A 19,172-nucleotide genomic window follows, 5' to 3' on the forward strand; every position below is an offset into this window, starting at 1 on the left:
GGCATGGAAATATATACACTACCAAATGTGAAATAGCTAGCTAGTGGGAAGCAGCTGCATAGCACAGCGAGATCAGCTTGGTGCTTTGTGACCACCTAGAGGGGTGGGATAGGGAGGGTGGGACGGAGATGCAAGAGGGAGGAGATATGGGGATATATGTATATGTATAGCTGATTCACTTTGTTATAAAGCAGAAATTAACACACCATTGTAAAGCAATTATACTCCAATAAAGATGTTAAAAAATTTTAAAAAAGAAATACATTTGGTCTTTGTCCCCCATTCCCAGCTCAGAGGTCCTAAAACCCTGGGGACTTCCTGAGTAATAGGAGTGTCTCGTTATTCAAAGGAGCCCCTTTTGATCGCACCTGAGTTTATGCTAATGAGGTAACTTAAGGTCGGTTCCCTAGATAGGCTCAGATGGGCTGATCATCAGAAAGCCCAAGTGATTAGAAAGTTGGAACTTTCAGCCCCATCCACCAACTTCCAGGAAGGAGAGGGGAGGAAGGCTGGAGATTAATCTCTATAAAATCTCTTGAACAATGAGATTTGGAGACCTTCTGGGTTGGTGAATATATCCACATGCCAGGAGGGTAAAGCACCCCAACTCCATGAGGATAGAAGCCCCTGGGCTCCAGACCCTTCTGTACTTCACCCTATGTGTCTCTTCATCTGATTATTTGTACCCTTTATAAAAAATGTAAATGTAGGTAAGTATTTCCCTGATTTCTGTGAGTCATTCTAGCAAATTTTCCCACCTGAGTAGGGGGTCGTGTGAATCCTCAATTTGTAGCCAAGTCAGAAAGAAGTGTGAGTAATCTGGGGACCCACTACTTGCAATTGATGTCTGACATTGGCAGGGGTTGGTGGAGGCAGTCTTTTTGGACTGAGACCTTAGCTGAAGGGTCTGCAATAACTCTGGGTAGTTAGCGTCAAAATCGAATTGACTTGTAAGACACCCAGTTGGTGTCTGCAGAGAATTGGTTATTGGTGTTAGAAACACTCCCAAAATGTGTATTATTATCGACTGCAGACGTCCAGTAGAACTCATGATCTAATGTGATTGCCAGAAATATAAGGAAATCCCAGGCTTCACCAGTGACATTATAGTGCCCTGCCACAGGAGGTGAAAGTTCCACCACACATCTTTAGGAGTATGAGGTTCAGGTCTGGGCATTGTACTTCGAATAGAGACATTAACAGACCAACTCTCACCTAGGACAACATAACTAAATAGGTGAAGGTGCTAAGCCATGTCCTAGTTAAGGGTTTAGAGACAGCCAGGCAAAAGATGAGAAGACCTAGAGTGTGACTGTTGTCTCTGAGGAATTCAGATCAGCATCTCTTAGCAGAACCTGGGGAGCAGAACAAGGACCAACGCACAAAAAACAAAGAAGGGGCTGCATAGAAATAAGAACTGCAGGCAGTGTAGGAATGACCAGCGTGCCTAGAAATTTTTACCCGTAAAACGGGTGACTACCCACGTGAATGTCTTAGAAGCAAAGGTTTCGCTGCTTCACTGGGCTGCACAATTCCTAAGCTTTCTTTCAACTCTGAGAATCTCCACTTCTATATGTAATAGAGAAGAACAAATCTGACTCCATATTAGATCTGGTTCTTTTACTTTAACCTTTGTGCCCTGTTGCCTGAGCTTAGTCATGCTTTGCCCCTTTGTATAAGAATGTTGCCTGTAGCCTGAAATATACAGAATAGCCTATTCTCAAGGCTCTGACTTTTAAGAGTCATCCATGTGGAGATAAAAAGTTGCAGAATACAGGGTAACATTTGTCTTGCTGGAGGTTTATGGGAACAGTGTGACCTGACCTACATGGACAGTGCAAGAACAAAGGATTATAACACCAAGAAGTCTGCAACAACCACCCACGCCCTTCCCTCAACGTGCCTTTAAAAATGTTTGCTGAAACCCTTAAAGGAGTGCAGGGTTTTGGGGTACATGAGCCACCCATCTCGTTGCATGGCCCTGCAATAAACCTTTCTCTACTCCAAACTGCAATGTTCCAGTTTGTTTTGCCTCACTGTGTGCTGGGCACACGAACTTGCATTCAGTAGCATAGACATAACTAACTTACTAGCAGTTGGTAGTATCTAGTGCTTCAAACTACTTCAGATATTGTCTCTTCCACTCTTGACCCTCAACTTCATCTGATTAATCTTTTTTAGAGTAACCCCCATTCACATTTTCCAAACAATGTATCCCTAAAGATAAGTTGCTTTATTGCTGAGACACTCATGAAGACTTACCCCAGTTTCTGCAGGTTACATTGTGGATTCTTTGCTTTTTCACATAAAATTCCAACTCCTGAGTCTCCCAGAGCATTTTCTCCCAAGTAGAGTCTGGTCAGGGAATGGTTGGTGCTCAGAACAGATGCGAGATCATCACAACACACCGATGTGAGACAGCAACTGACCAACCTTCAGAGATGGCAGAATGTCACAACACCTCTCTCATCCCACTCCCCACTCTGCTGTGACTCAAGAAAGCACTTGTCCTGCCTTTGCCTATAGTCCAGTCCACACATGGAAAGAGCACATCCAAGCCCTTTATTAACTTTTTGCTTCTTTTTCTGGTTGGTATAATAGCATGCAAACACCTTCCAAGCCCATGCAATGTTACAACATCTTCCCAGATCTCTACATGTACTTTTATTGTGGCAAAATATGCATAACATAAAATTTACCATCGTAAACATTTATAAGCGTTCATTTATAAGTGCTACAATTCAGTAGCACTTAAGTAACATTCACATAATTGTGCAACACTACTGCTGTTTATCTCCAGAACCCTTTTCATCTTCCCAAACTGAAACTTCGTACCCATTAAACAATAACTCCCAATTCCCCTCCCCCGAGCCCCTGGAAACCACCATTCTACATCTTGTCTCTATGAATTTGACAATTCTAGGTACTTCATATAAGTGAAATCATACAATATTTGCCCTTTTTCTTCTGGTTTATCTTACTGAATATGTAGTCTTGTTTTGCTTTGCTTTTTTATAATAGCCACCCTAATGGGTGTGAATCAGCCCTACCATTTTCAAGTGCTTTCTTGTCTTCTTCAAAATTCAAGTCTCCCAGAAGCATTTAATGAAGAGCCGCATAGAATGTCAAGTGTCTGCATTGCTTTAGCATCATTTTTCCTATTCTGTGTGGACCAAGGCCCTGTCATCAAGTCCAAAAACTCTTCTATAGCAATGAGTACATTGGTTTTATTTTCTCAGCTAGGTTGTAAATACCTTAAAGGCAAGCATGACATTTTGGATTTTTTAAGTTCCCCTCCAGGGCTGAGTATATGGCTTTTACTGCAACAAACACTAACTGAATTAATTATTGACAAACACCCAGAGATAAACAGAGGGAATCCTCTGAGCAGCAAAGGCCATTCTCACACTAAAATTCCAAACCATCGTGACTCATTGAAGCCACAGCTCATACTTCTTGAGGGAAATTAGTTCAGACTCACCAGAGCTTCTTCAGATTGCAAAACAGATGCCTCAGTCCCACACACAAAAGTCTGATTCCAAAGTCTCCCAGGGCATTGTGGCTCAGATCCAGTTCCACCAGCTTCTGATTGTTGCTCAAGACCGAGGAGATGTTGAAGCAGCACTGATGGGAAAGGCAACACTGCCCCAACCTTCATGCCAAGCAGAGAAACAGAAAACGTCAGAACTTGGGCTACTTTTCCGTCACTGCTTTCTGGTCTAGATTGGTTTTTAGCACCAGGAAGGGGCACTGTGTTCTCATGTTACGAAGAGAAAGTTATAACTAAATGTTTATGAAAGAAAGTATCATCTTATCAGAACTCCTGACTACAGCTCAAGACATATTGGGAAGTTAGCTGTTGGGCTCACTGGCTCACAGTCTGAGACCACAGCTGCCAGTGAACACCCTCCATAAATAATGGGCATATATATGAGTATATAAATGGCAGGTTCCTGCTTTGTAAATGAAAACAATGGTGAACCTATGGGTTCCACCTCTTTACCACATGTTCCTAACAGCTGAAACTCCTTCAGATGGATACCGTTCTCTCTAGGGTTGTACCCATCTACCTTTTCTCTTTGCCAACCTTGTCCCTGCTATACTGTTTGATGATTTAATCCCAGCCCTTCAGCTAAACTGAAGGAGCAAGCAGCCCTGATTCTTGATTTGCTTTACACACACAAACACACACTCTGTCACCACCATCACCACCAGCAACAACAATTAGTCCCTATCAGAGGAGCGAGAACAACATTCCAGCTCATCTCCAGGCGAATAGTTCAAATGTCCTGGGGCTTGTTGGATCATCTTTTCTGCCTCCATTTCCACACCAACTAGAAGCAAATGGATAATAGATCTTATCTGCAAAACATCTCATTCTCACCCATGTCTCCCCATTTGTGTCTCACTTTCTGGAATCACACAGGGGCACCCACAGGGGCGATGGGGAGAGTGGCATGGGATGATGGTGGAGAGGAAGGTTAAATGTCAAAACTAGCCAGAGCCTTGAAGGCAAGAAGAACAATTTATGATTTGTCAAAAGAGCAAAGATAAAGCACTTAAGCCATGATCAAAGTATACTTTTCTAAATAACACTCTGTCTTTTGTACAGAGAATGATTGGTGAGTGGCAAAAGTAGATGCAGGGAGACCAAACAGCCAACATTCATTCAATATGTAGTTTGGGGCATGAACACACGGTAAGAACAATGTCTCCAGACGTTATAGAGACAATTGCAGAACAAACGTGAATCCTGTCATGAGAGGTTTATGGTCTTAGAGTCTATTGCACTATCCAGGCAAATCATGGTGGTTGTTGGACCTGGGCTGGTGGAGTTGAGATAGGCTGGGACCTGGGACTCTTTACTGCAGTACTTGCACCTGGACAAATATCTGCTCAAGCAACAGAATGCAAAGAAACTCTAAGGGACTAAACATAACTGCATTCATGTGTGCGGTTGGGGCAAATTATGAACAATAAGATACAAAAAAGTCAAAACCCAACTGCCATTTCTGAGGTGCCGGGAGCAAAAGCAGGGTACTGCGCATGGTCCCTGAACACAGCACCACCAAGGGGGTGGCAGGCCACCTAAGCCACACCTCTGGCCCCTACCCTCACCGCATTTAAGGGCACCTGTTACTTGTTTTTGCTCCCTTGTGCTGTAGCACGAGCCCCAGTAAAGCCTTGCCTGGATTCATATCTGGCCTCTAGTTACTTTCTGTTGATTAAGGTGTCTAAGGACTCTAGTCAGTAACAGAGTGAGGATGAGGAAAAGTGGACGATGGTTTGTGTAATAGGTAAAATAAGACTGGTGATGGAGTGGTTATGATGAACAAGAGAGGAAGGAATGAAAATCTCCTGGAGTGGTGGACTTTAACACTGGCTGTGTGGCTCATCAAAAATACAGATGTGTGATGGAAGACGGCTGGAGGGGTGGCCAATGCGACTGTGTGCTCAACTCAGGGCATGCGAGTCTGATTCACAGTGTGGGCTCACAGCAAGCATTTTATTAATAAATCTACAAGAGATTCCCTGTGACAATTTAACCTATGCAAACTATTTTGGTGGGTTCCAGCCCAGGTAGCCATTGCTGTATTTGATGAAACTCTTCAAATCTCATCGGTAAGCACGGCTGATGAAGAAATGGAAGATACTGAAAGTCACGTCCTTTCATAACACCAACAAATGACTTAATTTCAGTTCCCTTTTATTCTTCCCCATCTTAAACTTCCCAAACAACTGTCCTCCAATCAATTTTGCCTTCCCATTTGCTATGGGCTGAATTGTGTCCCCCCCAAATATTTCATGTTGAAGTCTCAACACTTAGGACCTCAGAATGTGACTATATTTGGAGACAGGGTTTAAAAAGTCATTAAGTTAAAATAGGTCATTAGGGTAGGCCCTAATCCAACATGACGTGTTCTTGTAAGAAGAAGAAATCAGACACACACAGAGACCATGTGAAGACACAAGGAGAGGACAGCCAAACACAAGCCAAGGAGAGAATACGCAGAAGAAGCCAACCCTTCTGACAACTTCATCTTGGACTTCTAGCCCCCAGGACTGTGAGAAAATTAATTTCTGTTGTTTAAGCCTCCCAGTCTGTTGTACTTTGTTATGACAACCTTAGAAAACTAATCACTAATCTGGTCCTTCTTCTCCCTTTCTCTCTCTCTCTCTCTCTCTCTCTCTCACACACACACACACACACACACACGTGTTCTTACCACAATCTGCGAATGTTACATCCAGGTTGCTGGAGTGTTTCACATAATACCTTCATCCCTGGGTCCCCCAGGGTATTGCCACTGAGGTTCAATTCAGTGAGGTTCCAGTTATCGCTCAGGACTGAGAAGATGCCCCTGCAAATGCTGGAAGTGAGATAGTTCACCAATCTAGAAATTGGAAGGAAGGAAGGTCAGAAAACAAAGTCAATCTCTAAGAATAGCAAACTGAAGCAAGGGGCCAGGAGTGGCTGACACCAGTTCAAAGGCCTCCTGGGAATTAAGAAATGAGTCACAGAACCAAAGATTGTGCACTGAGGAATGAAAAAGGTCAGAGGAGGGCTTCCCTGGTGGCGCAGTTGTTGAGAGTCCGCCTGCCGATGCAGGGGACACGGGTTCGTGCCCTGGTCCGGGAAGATCCCACATGCCGCGGAGCGGCTGGGCCCGTGAGCCATGGCCGCTGAGCCTGCGTGTCCAGAGCCTGTGCTCCGCAGTGGGAGAGGCCACAACAGTGAGAGGCCCGCGTACTGCAAAAAAAAAAAAAAAAGAAAAAGAAAAAGGCCAGAGGAGACTTGGTAAGACTGTTCTACACACCTATGATTCAAAGAGCCTATGATGACTGGATAAAGAAGATGGGATGTATACACACACACACACACACACACACACACACACACACACACACCACAATGGAATACTACTCAGCCATAACAAATAATGAAATTTTCTCATTTGCAACAACATGGATGGACTTGAGGGTATTACGCTAAGTGAAATAAGTGAAAGACAAATGCTATATGATATCACTTATATGTGGAATCTAAAAAATAATACAAATAAACTTATTTACAAAACAGAAAGAGACTCACAGACATAGAAAACAAAGTTATGGTTACCAAAGTGGGGGGGGAGGAATAAATTAGGAGGTTGGGATTAACATATACACACTACTATAGATAAAATAGATAACCAACAAGGACCTACTGTATAGCACAGGGAATTATATTCAATATTTTGTAATAACCTATAAGGGAAAAGAACCTGAAAAAGAATATATATATATATATATATACATATATATGTATCTGAATCACGGTGCTGTACACCTGAAACTAACATGACACTATAAATTAACTATACTTCAATTAAAGAAATAAAAATTAAAAACTAAATTAAATTTAAAAATAATGAAATTTTGTTGTAACAACATGGATGAACTTAGAGGGTATTATGCTAAGTGAAATAAGTGAAAGAGAAATACTATATGATATCACTTATATGTGGAATCTAAAAAATAAAACAAATGAGTGAGTACAATGGAAAAGAAACAAACTCACGGATATAAAGAACAAACTAGTGGTTACCAGTGGGGAGAAGGAACGGGGAGGAACAAGATAGGGGTAGGGGATTAAGAGGTACAAACTACTATGTGGAAAATAAATACACTATAAGAATACATTGTACAACACAAGGAATATAGCCAATGTTTTATAATAACTATAAATGGAACGTAACCTTTAAAAATTGTGAATCACTATGTTATACACCTGAAACTTATATAATATTGTACATCAACTATACCTCAATAAAAAAAAAATAATAAAATTAAAAGTAAAAAACAATGAAGAAAGAGCCTGTGACTTTGGCTGACTGTGAATACCCTCTGGCCCTTCCCTCAGGCATCCTTCTCCTCCCTCAACAGTCGGCTGTCCTGCCCATGGCCCTGGACACTCTGCTAAGTGACCCAGAGACCAGTTCTCACCAGTTCTGCACAATAGCATCAGCAGTGCTCTCGAAAATCCCTAGGCCAGGGCATAGGAATAAAGTCAGGATCTCTGAGGTGGGACCAAGCATATTGATATTTTTAAGACTTCCAGGTGCTTCATGACATTTTTTTTTCTTAGATTCCATATATGTGTGTTAGCATACGGTATTTGTCTTTCTCTTTCCGACTTACTTCACTCTGTATGACAGACTCTAGGTCCATCCACCTCACTGCAAATAACTCAATTTCGTTTCTTTTTATGGCTGAGTAATATTCCATTGTATAACTGTGCCACATCTTCTTTATCCATTCATCCGATGATGGACACTTAGGTTGCTTCCATCTCCTGGCTATTGTAAATAGAGCTGCAATGAACATTGTGGTACATGACTCTTTTTGAATTATGGTTTTCTCAGGGTATATGCCCAGTAGTGGGATAGCTGGGTCATATGGTAGTTCTATTTGTGGTTTTTGAAGGAACCTCCATACTGTTCTCCACAGTGGCTAAAGCAGAAATGAACAGACCATTGTACAGCAATTATACTCCAATAAAAATGTTAAAAAAAAAAAAAAAAAAGACTTCCAGGTGATTTCAAAGTTCAGCTCTTGTTAAAATGCAGATTCTGACTCCATGGATCTAGGATCAGGCCTGCAGTCCTGCACTTCTAACAGGCACCAGGTGGATGCCCACGCTGCTGGCCCTTCGAAGGCTCTAGAACACGCAAAGCAAGCTCCTGCCCTCAGAAGAAGGCAGCTGTCATCTAGCAAGATGGGCATCAGGCTTGTCATCAGGAGTTTTAGTCTGAGTCTCCGCCAGCCTTGCTCACAGCTGTGTGATCTCTATCAGATGTCTTGTTTACTCAGCTTCAATTTTAGAGCCCTAGAGAGCAGATCTTCTCCTCTTAGTCCCCCTCTCTCTTTCTCTCCCTCTCCCATCTTCTCTCTAGCTATTCTGAACTCTTTGCCATTGTCAAAATGTACCCTGCTTTCCCACGTCCCACCCTTTGAACCCACTATTCCCTCAATCTGGGCTGCCCTTTGCACATCCACGGCTCTCTCATGCCCCATCATTCAGGGTCCGGCTGTTCAAGGGCTCCACCCACGTGCTCCAGGTGCAATCCACCAGTATTCTTGCCAAAGCTCATCCTCTCTACCAACTGCCCTTGTTTCCTGCCTGTCCCCACAACCCAACTGTAAGTCACTGTGAGCAGGACCTTGGTCTTAGCCACCACTGAAGCCCCAGCGGGTGGTCCTTGATGACCCGACAGTAAATAGAAAAGTCATCCTGGTAGTGGTGCTGAGGCAAAGAGAGGGAGCCAAAAATGTATTGCTGCCAGTGGAAGGGTCAGCTCTCTTTCTCCTTAATTTTGTCCTATGTCAGGTGTCTTCTATAGCGGTTAAACCCAAGCATTCACAGAGCAGCCACCTCCCCACAGCCACTGTAGCTGTGGCAGTTTCTGTGCAAGGACTTAGAAGTCAAGTAACTCAATCCCATCACTGTACACACACAGCAACTGGCGTCCAACCCCCTAGCAAGGGGGTGAACAGACCCTGAAGGGGGCGCTGTTGATAAACGCCTGGCTGCAAACACAAGGTGGGAGCCTTGGAGCACTCTCTCCCTTCCAGCCCCATTTCCCTCGATTTCCCCTCATTGGTTGTTTCAGTGAAGCCATGTCCCTCCCCATTTTCTCCAACGTAAGTACTCTTCCTCAGACCATATTCATGCTTTCTTCATACAAGAACCCATTGCACAAATCCCTTTACCTTCTCTTCCACTCACGCACATCCTATCAATCCTTCACGGCAGGCTCAAACTTCACTCCTCCAAGAAACCTCCCCCAAGCATCCAACACTGAGGGCCCTCTGTCCTCTGCGCTCCTGGGCAGAGTCAAAGGGGTTGTTTTGCCCCTTAGGTACTGATAGGGTATTATGCACTAAAGCCCCAAGTACATTACAAGCAATTTGAGTTTACATTTTTATTCCATTCTTTCCCCCACAGAATGCCTTGCGCTAAATTGGCATCCACCAAACATTTGCTTTTTGTCTCATTGGCTTTTTTCTCATGGCGTTTGTCCACCTACCCTTTCTCTACTAGTCAATGTCTGCCAATGAAGGGGTCTGGTAGAAATGAGCGGTGGTGGCATTATTATGTACCTGTGGCAACTGCATTTGCAAGACAGTTGAGAAGGAAGGAGAGAGAGCAAGAGCCAAGAGATAGGTGGCTAGAAAATAGAAGACATATACTACCCCCTGCCTGAAGCAGAATCTCCTTACCGCTGAGAATATGCGACATGAGGATCAGAGAGGACACAATCGTTCACATCAGAGTGTTGAACTTCCTCCTCTTTCTCCTCCTCCTCTTCCTCTTCCTCCTCCTTGGATGAGTTATGGAGCAATCTCAGGGAAAGTGATTCCATGTGGTGACAGTTCTCAATACAAAAAGAAGAAACCACATGGTCCATTCTCGTGGAGAGCTTGATCTCAATTTTGGGGAAATAGCCCATGGCCCTTTGCACAAAGTCCTCCTCCTGCATCTCATACAAACAGTAGAACAATTCCAGCTGGCTGGGCTCAATCTGTAACATCTTGGCCTTGGCTTTTGCTTCAATCCATTTTAGCAACTCCAGCCTGATTTTCTGAGAGATCTTGCAACTCAGTTTTTTCTCCAAGTAGGAGGTTCTCTCCTGGTTTATAAGGCCAAAGAGAAAACGGACAACAAAAATCAGATACCCTTTCTCAAACTTGCCGTAGTTTTCGAGAAGGACCGTCACATCTCGGTTGGGAAGCTTCAAACTACTCCGCTGCATGTTCCTCGTCTCCCCCTGATTCTCCTCTTCCAGCAGATAGTACATGGCAGCAAAGAACTCCTGGAAGGTCATGTGGATGAAGCTGTAGAATTTCTCACAGTCCACTTCCTTTTGGAATAGGTTCATCCTCAAGAAAGCAGACACATCTGCCTTCTGCAGGCCATGATTCCTGAGATCACACTCCTCAAACAGGATTTTCTGGTTCCAGATTCCATCTGCAGCCAATGAACAGAGACCCCAGAGGGTGGCAGAGTTGTGGTGCTCCTGGCTCCCTCCTTGGGACTGCAACAAACTGGAGAGGAAGAAGATATACACTGCAGTGGTGGTCTTGGATGTCCGAGCAAGACTCTTGCCACTGTCCATCTGCTGTTTCAGCCCCGTGCACACGATCCAGCAGACCAGGGGAATAAAGCACATGGTGAAGAGGATCTCATTCTCCTGAATCAGCCTGAAGGCTTCCCTGGCTTGCTGCTCATCTGAGAAATACTTAAAGAAATATTCCTTCTTTTTGACCTCTGAGAAACCCAGGATCTCCACATGACGAGCCCGGCCCAGCAAGTGCTGAAGTTTCTCCAGGGCCACAGGTCTTGTGGTGATGAGCAGAGAGGCCTCGGGAAGCAGTCTTTTTCTGATGAGACTGCTCAGGAGAATGTCTCCGCGCTCTACCTTCTGCCAGTTCGTGCAGAGTGCTTCTGTGCGCTCATCAAAGGCACCTTGAAGCTCATCAAAACCATCCATAAGGAAGAGGATCCTGGAAGGTTTGCTCACAATCTTGCCTATGGGTGGGTTTGGGCCAGGGCAGCAGCTGGCGATCAGGTCCCCCAGGCTCCTCTGCATCCCAAGGCTCACCTCCCGACAGTGAATGTAAAACAAATAGTCAAATTTGTCCTGGTAAAGTTCCTCTGACGCCCAGTCCAACATGATCTTCCTGGCCAGTATTGTTTTCCCAATGCCCGCTGCTCCCTGGAATACCACCGTGTGCACAGGCTCAGAGTGTTGGTCCTCAGGATCAAAAAGCAATTCCAAGTTCACGGAACTCACGGGGCCATCCTGCATCTTGGCTGAGGTCCTACCAATGGCCAGGAGCTCATGTTCTCTCTCCTGCTGGCTCCGGTGCTCCTTGATGAGACGTAGCCTGGTGAAGCGTTTGTTGAGGTTCACGCTCTCACCCAGACGGGCATTCCTGTCTTTGATACACTGGAATCTGCTTCTCACATATTTTCTGTACTTCTTACAGTAATCTGTGGCAGAGACAGAAAGTTAGATTTTGGAAGAAGCCTGAGCACATCCACCAGAGATGAGCTGTCAACAGGGGCCGGTGGTCTATAAGGAATGGTAACTGGAATTGAGGAATGGGAGTTGCAGTTTCTCTCCACTGCCTGGGTATGAACAGCCCCAGAAAATCTAGAGTGTCAAAATCTTCCTAGACACGGTGAAACAAAAGAACAGCAAAGCGTCATATGAACTGGCCCTGGCCAGGAGATCCTTTTTATTCAATCTTACACCTTTAGGTAGTCTGCAGCTCATGCCTGATAAAACCTGAAACATTCAATTGTCTCCCCTTGGTTCTGGGACTCCAAGGAGCCATGCAAACATGAATCTATTCCTTAAGCTGAAGTGGATTTCCTCAGACAGGCCTTTTCACCCCCAAGGGGCAGGAACATGTTAGGATCACCAAGTTATCGACCTTCCTAGCTTCAAGTACCTACAGAAACAGGTCTCCAAACCCAACTAGAAGTGTCACCCCCATTGCTTACCTTTCTTTTTTTTACAAATAGAGATTCTGGAAAGGTACCCCAGTAAACCCATCCACTCCTCTTCAAGGCTTTCCTCCTGGCTTATCACAGAAACATTTGCATTGTCTGAGAGTAAAAGGAAGAAAAATTCAAAGTGTCAAAACCCAGGACTCCTGATTAAGGTGATGTCATTGAGATCCAATATCTAACACATGGCACAGGTCAAAGGCACCTGCCCTGAACATCTCCCAAACCAGAATACAGCTCAGTTGAATGTCCAGTTGGGGGCATCCCTGTACTCCTAATTTCAAAGCAATGGATACCACCCAGAATTATGTCCACACTGTATCCAGTCTTGGAATCTGTCTCCCAAGCCTGGAAATCAAACAGTAAACATGTGAGGCATCAAGGTTTCTTATCCTCATTTGTCTTTGGCAGACTCCCTCCCTGGTGCTCTGGTTTTGAGCCCATCCCACACACTTTCCAATATCCCCAAGATGGCTAAAGGCCAGCAATATCATCCTTCCTTGACCCCAAACACCTGAAATTCATCTTACCCATATCCTGAGTCTTCAAGAGTAAGAATAACCAATCTGGCTTATGTCTATTTCTCTGTTTCAGTATTCAGAATCCTGGCTGACTTTAGATTCACCTAGAAAGCTTTAAAAACACTGATTCCAGGACTCCACCCCCGGTGATCCTTTGTCAGTTCTCTGAGGTGGAGCCCAGGCACCATTATATTTTAAAAGCTCCAACATGCATCCACAGTTGAGAATCACAGATCTAAACAATCGCTGAATAACACATCCCAAAGAAGCATCTCACAGGAGAAATTAGACACAGTAGAATAAGAGCTAGGCACCAAGGGAAACACATGGGACAGAAAACTTTAGGTGGGCAGGAACCGAAGAGCTACATAAAGGATTCCTGATAGGTGTCTACTTATTCTGAATGGCAATGCTGTTCAAACAACACACACAAAACCACAAAACAAAATCGAAACATTAACTCCAACCAAGACTAAAATTTAATTCTTACCTAAAACCTAACCCTAGCCAGCACCCCCCCCATAAAAACAAAAAACTTCTAACCCTAGTTATAATTCTTCCACCCCAAAACCCAGATGTAGAAGCCAAATGGCACAGTGGTTAAGGGCCAGGCTTCCACCAAAGACACACTTGGCATTGAATCCCAGTCTTCGCTCTGATTAGAACAGAGTCGTGGGCAACCAAAACCTTTTCCAGGCTCACTTCACATGGTTGTGCAACCAAACTCCAGAATTATTTTTCATCTTGTAAAAATGAAACTCTATACCCATTAAACAGCAATTCTCCATTCCCTATTCCCTGCAACCACCAGGGGCTGTGGCTGGCTTATTTCACTCAGTATAATAAAACTGAAAGTTCATTTGAAAAAGCACAGGCTTCCTGGGGTTCTTGTGAAGAAAGAATAAAATCCACAAAAACTGCTTAGTGAACTGCTTCTGCCACTATGATTATTATACTTTAAAAAGGTTACTGAGTATGTAAGTACTGACACATTTATAACTGTGTTATACACAATTTGTTTATAACATCCCACTGGTGTATGCCCTTGCTCTCATGCCCCCATATTATTTTTATCTCCCTCATTAGACCCATATTGCTTCCCCAGTTCACCGTGCTTCTGACCTGATGATTCATTTTTTTTTTTTGCCAGTAGAAATACATTTTAATTGACTTTAGACACACCAATATGGACAGTACCGGGTTGGAAGAAAAAACAGGGTAAACATTCATTAGAAAACAGAAGTTTAAATATATAAAACTGACTTCAAATAGCATGAATATACTACATACACACCACCATTTTTGTCTGACCATTTCAGAAACGCTGATTCATTTTTATTCCCCCTTTCCGCTAGCTCAACATCATCATCCTGTGATTTTCTAGATTCCTCTGAGCCCATCCCTGTACCCTTCCCTTGCTCAGAACCAGAGCCAGAAGGAAGAACCTCACCCTCAGCATGTCCACAAGGATGAAGAGTATTTCTTTGATCATTCCAACACCCAAAGTAATGCCCATAGGAAAAGCTTTTCCCTAGAAATTACATAGTTCTATAAGGTGAGAGATGATTGCCCCCTGAGCCATGGGAAGCAGAGATTCAAGTTTGTTGACTATGCAGGCAGACACATGAGGAGCTAGATGGAGACCTGGAGGAAGTTTCAGGCACAGGAGAGATTTGGATAAAGTGTAACTAATCAGAGAAGATTCCTAGCGGTATATGAGCCCTGACTTAGGTTTTTAAAGGAGTTAGAAAAAAGTAAACTGCTTTCCTCCATCTTCTCATAGCACTATCATGAGAAGAAAAAAGAAGATGAAGCCAAGATAATAAAACAAGTGATTAAAAAACAAGCATACTGGGCTTCCCTGGTGGCACAGTGGTTAAGAATCCACCTGCCAATGCTGGGGTCACGGGTTCGAGTCCTGGTCCAGGAAGATCCCACATGCCGCAGAGCAACTAAGCCCATGCACCACAAGTACTGAGCCTCTGCTCTAGAGCCCATGAGCCACAACTACTGAGCCCAACTGCTACAGCTACTGAAGCCCATGCACCTAGACCCTATGCTCCGCAACAAGAGAAGCCACCGCAGTGAGAAGCCCGCGCACCGCAACGAAGACCCAACACAGCCAAAAAATAAAATAAATTTAAACAAACAAACAAAACAAATAAACAAACATACTAACTTTGATTCGTCAAAGGATACCATCAACAAAGTGAAAAGGCAACCCATAGAATGGGAGAAAACATTTGCAAATCATATATCTGATGAGAGGTTAATATCCAGGATATATAAAGAACTCCTACAAGTCAACAACAAAAAAGACAAACAACCCAATTAAAACATGGGAAAGGGACTTGAACAGGCATTTCTCCAAAGATAAACAAATGACTAACAAGCACATGAGAAGGTGCTCATGTCACTCGTCAATAGGGAAATGCAAATCGAAACCACAATGAGATACCCTCTCACACCCATTAGGACTGCTACTACCAAAAAATATAAATATATATATAAAATAAGTGTTGGTAAGGATGTGGAGAAACTGGAACAATTGTACACTGCTAGTGGGAGTGTAAAATGATGCGGCCATTATGGAAAACATTCCTCAAAAAATTAAACTAGAATTACCAGTAATTGTAATGTAATGTAAATGTAATGTAATGTAATATAATCCAGTAATTCCACTTCTGGGCATATACCCAAAAGAGTTGAAATCAAGGTCTCAAAGAGATTTGTACAGCCATGTTCATAGCAACATTATTCACAATAATCAAGAGCTAGAAGCAACCAGAAAGTCCACTGACGGATGAATGGATGAACAAACTGTGGTATACACATACCACAAAACATCATTCCACCTTAAAAAGGAACGAAATCCTGCCATATGTGACAACACGGGTGAAGCTTGAGGATGTTTATGCTGAGTGAAATAAGCCAGACACAAAAAGACAAATACTGTATGATTCCACTTATAAAAGGTACTGGAATAGCCAAATTCATAGAGACAGAAAGAGGTTGCCAGGGGCTGAGGGGAGGGTAGAATGAGGAATCGTTGTTTAATGGATACAGAGTTTTGCAAGATGAAAAGATTTCTGGAGATTGATTGCACAAAAGTGTGAATGTGCTTAACACCAATGAATCATACACTTTAAAATGGTTGACAGTAAGTTTTATATTATGTGTATTTTATCACAACTTAAAAAAATACACTGTCTTCCTTCCACTCACCCCATTCTGGCTCATCCCTCTTAGCTTTCTCGTAAAGGTCTCTCCTGTTGATTGCAGCAAAAATCCACTTGGCCATGGCCCATGCTTTCTCCTCTCCATTGAAATCAATCATCAGAGTGGCTATATCCACGTGATCTGCTTTCTCTGTCTGACCCCGAGGAAGTGACGTGCAGCCCTTCTGACTAGGATAGTCTTCTAAGTGCATCTTGAATTTCTTAAAGTCTACGTCTTCCAGATCCTCCAGGTAACGAGCCAGCTTGCAGCGGACGCTTGCCATGCTCATCTGCAGCCCTGGTCAGAGTCCTTGGGCATAGGTCCACACTGGGAAATCGGGTGGTGAAAACAGCATATGGATAAGAAGTCTTTTAAGAAGTCTACCCTCAGAGAGAACTAAACTATCAAAAACCCAGAAGATTGAAAGGAAAAAAAAAAATCACCAGACTCTAACAAGTTGCCATCTTTAGTTTTGAAAAGTGAGTCAAATACTTACCAGAGAGTTTTCCTATTGACTTGACCCAGGAGTGTGTCCTGAGCCATGGAAAAAAAGGTGCCCCTGTGGAGAGAAACAATTAAACCCACAAACACAGTCACATTAACATTGCAATGTGTATCTTAAACCACTTCCTGATGCCACCTTGATGTATCACCAAGAGAACTTTGGTCCCACTGATCACTGGCTATGTGTGACCTTGGACAAATTCTTCACTATTCTTCAACTTCAGGTTCCTCTTCTATAAAATGACAGAGTGGAAAATATGTTTTTTACATTCCTTCCAACTGAAAGACTGGTTTCTTGTTTCTGTTTTGAACCAAGGAAAGATGAGTAAGGGACAAAAGAAGAAGGATGCCAGGAGTGAGTAACTATGGCGATAACAGGGAGCATATGTCTAGAGAGAGAAAAGGAGAGAGAACATAAAAGCATGTAGAGGAGAGGATGGTCTGCAATAGCCCTTTTATCAGTCCACTGATTGATAAAAACTGAAATGAGATGGAACTTGGGGTGATAAGGGAGAATAATAAACACATATATTTCTTTAATGTCTCTTTGCAAAAATCACGATTATAATAATTATTAGAACTCACATTTATTGAGAGCTTCTCATGGGCTAGGGGCTGCACTGATGCACAAAGCCCAAAGGTTATATTCCTAGTCCCATGGTGTGGAAGTAGAAACTGAGTCTTAGGATAAGTGACTTGCCCAGGGTTTCACAGCCAGGAGGGACAAAGCCAGGATTTGGACCAGGGTCATTGATTTCTGAGTCATGCCCCTAACGTTGCATTTTTCTCAGCTTAAAAAGTGTGAGACCGTTTCTTCCACCACTTAAGTAGGTATCTCAGTCAGATAGGAGGAAAAATTATCGAGGATGATAAAAATAAATGGTTAAAAGGCAAAGACATTTTCCCAGGTTTTATCACACAGAGTCTTTCATTATAGTGTTCAACAACTCAGTTTCCTAACTAGAGTTTGAGTGCCACAAAGACTAGAAATAAGCTGCTATATCTTTTGATCATACACATCTCCTAGATTTTAGATGGATGAACACATTGGCTTTGTTTGGAATTGATCCCTTCATATTACTGAATTTGGAAAAGCACAACATTAGCCCAAAGACATAAATGATGTTAAAGGAAGGGAGGGGCCCTGCGAAGCTTTGGAACTCTCCAAAATGGAATTTATAAAGAACACAGTTTAATGTTCAAGACATCTCAGACATGTTCATCTCTCTTTCTATCTTCATTCTTGCCTCTCCACTCCTGGCCTCGTGCACCCCACGCCAAATCCATTCCCTATGCATCTGGCAGGTGGCAGGAGGGGAGGGGGCACTCCAGACAGATCCACCAGCTCTGCAGACCCTCCCAGGTCCCATTCCATTGATCTTTCCATCCACATCAGGACTCTGCCTTTCCTCTGTGCTCCCCTATCCCTAACCCTAGTGCACCCCACCCTGACCTTTACCTTCTCTGTCCCTTGGTTTCTAAAATACTCATTTGCTTTTATGCATCCCATCTATCCTCTCCCTGGGGGAATGCTTGGCAAATCTGCTGGAGTCATGGGTGTAAGCAATGGTTTCTGCTCCTGTCCTCACCCCCCGTCCCCCCACACACACTCGCACTCGCACACATAGCACCCAAATACTGATAAACATAAAAGAACATTCCAGAAGCATTGTTGAAGGACAGACCTGAAGGCTGGCAAAAGAAATCTCTAGTCAGGTTCTGGCCCTTGACACAATCTCCCCATTCTTCCCAAGACCATTTCAGCCATCCCGCTCCACAGAGCTGGACTCACCCAGACGCCAGCCTCAGGAACAGCCGGAGAGGAAACTGGACGAATTTTATAGCAGTCACAGCCCAGCAGGAAGGATGTGGTCTCACTATGGAGTGAACAGGCTTGCATCACAGACAAAGGCAGAGACTAACGATTACTCACATCACTGGATTTTCCAAACTGAAGTTCTCAAAGCTGAGACTGGTTGTAGCCAGAGATGTCAGCCTCTCCTCCGTGGCCACTGGGGTAGAGAATGGGAGGAAATTCAACTGATACTCAGTGGATGTTCCCTGTAACTCTGTCAGCAGCCACGTGAGTGTTTTGTTGACACAGAGGGAAGTACGTTGGAGAATACCACTAGAGCTGGTAAATAGAGAATTAAGAGCATAACCTGGCCATCAGACTGCAAATCCCATGCACTTTCAAGCCGTCACGTGGAGGCAGTCTGCAGACAGTACAATAACAATTGACTGTTATATTTTTAACCACTTTATTAAGGGTAAGTGTATACCTGTGAAACCATCACCACCATCAAGGCTATAAACATATTTATCACCTCCCAAAGTTTCTCCCCACCCTATTATGATTATGATTTTGT

At 43.5% G+C, this 19,172-nt stretch overlaps 1 protein-coding gene across 4 annotated transcripts in view; it reads right to left on the reverse strand.

The window, feature by feature from the left end:
* Window positions 1-18,817, reverse strand: part of NLRP3 (NLR family pyrin domain containing 3) — a 56,541-nt gene extending 37,724 nt beyond the window's left edge. Inside the window, exons 1-8 of one of the 4 annotated variants that reach the window (XM_067732984.1) lie at window positions 18,596-18,817; window positions 16,796-16,858; window positions 16,306-16,626; window positions 12,554-12,658; window positions 10,264-12,037; window positions 6,228-6,395; window positions 3,482-3,652; window positions 2,263-2,433 (exon numbers count right to left, since the gene is read on the reverse strand). In XM_067732984.1, the coding sequence (XP_067589085.1) occupies window positions 2,263-2,433; window positions 3,482-3,652; window positions 6,228-6,395; window positions 10,264-12,037; window positions 12,554-12,658; window positions 16,306-16,588 (2,672 nt within the window). In that variant the 5' untranslated portion in view covers window positions 16,589-16,626; window positions 16,796-16,858; window positions 18,596-18,817. Of the gene's footprint in view, window positions 1-2,262; window positions 2,434-3,481; window positions 3,653-6,227; window positions 6,396-10,263; window positions 12,038-12,553; window positions 12,659-16,305; window positions 16,627-16,795; window positions 16,859-18,488 lie in introns of all 4 variants that reach the window. The other 3 variants (XM_067732980.1, XM_067732981.1, XM_067732983.1) reach the window with 3 other exon arrangements.
* Window positions 18,818-19,172: the final 355 nt, after the last annotated feature.

Source organism: Pseudorca crassidens, chromosome 3, assembly GCF_039906515.1.
Source record: "Pseudorca crassidens isolate mPseCra1 chromosome 3, mPseCra1.hap1, whole genome shotgun sequence".
In the NCBI taxonomy this organism is placed as follows: Eukaryota; Metazoa; Chordata; class Mammalia; order Artiodactyla; family Delphinidae; genus Pseudorca; species Pseudorca crassidens.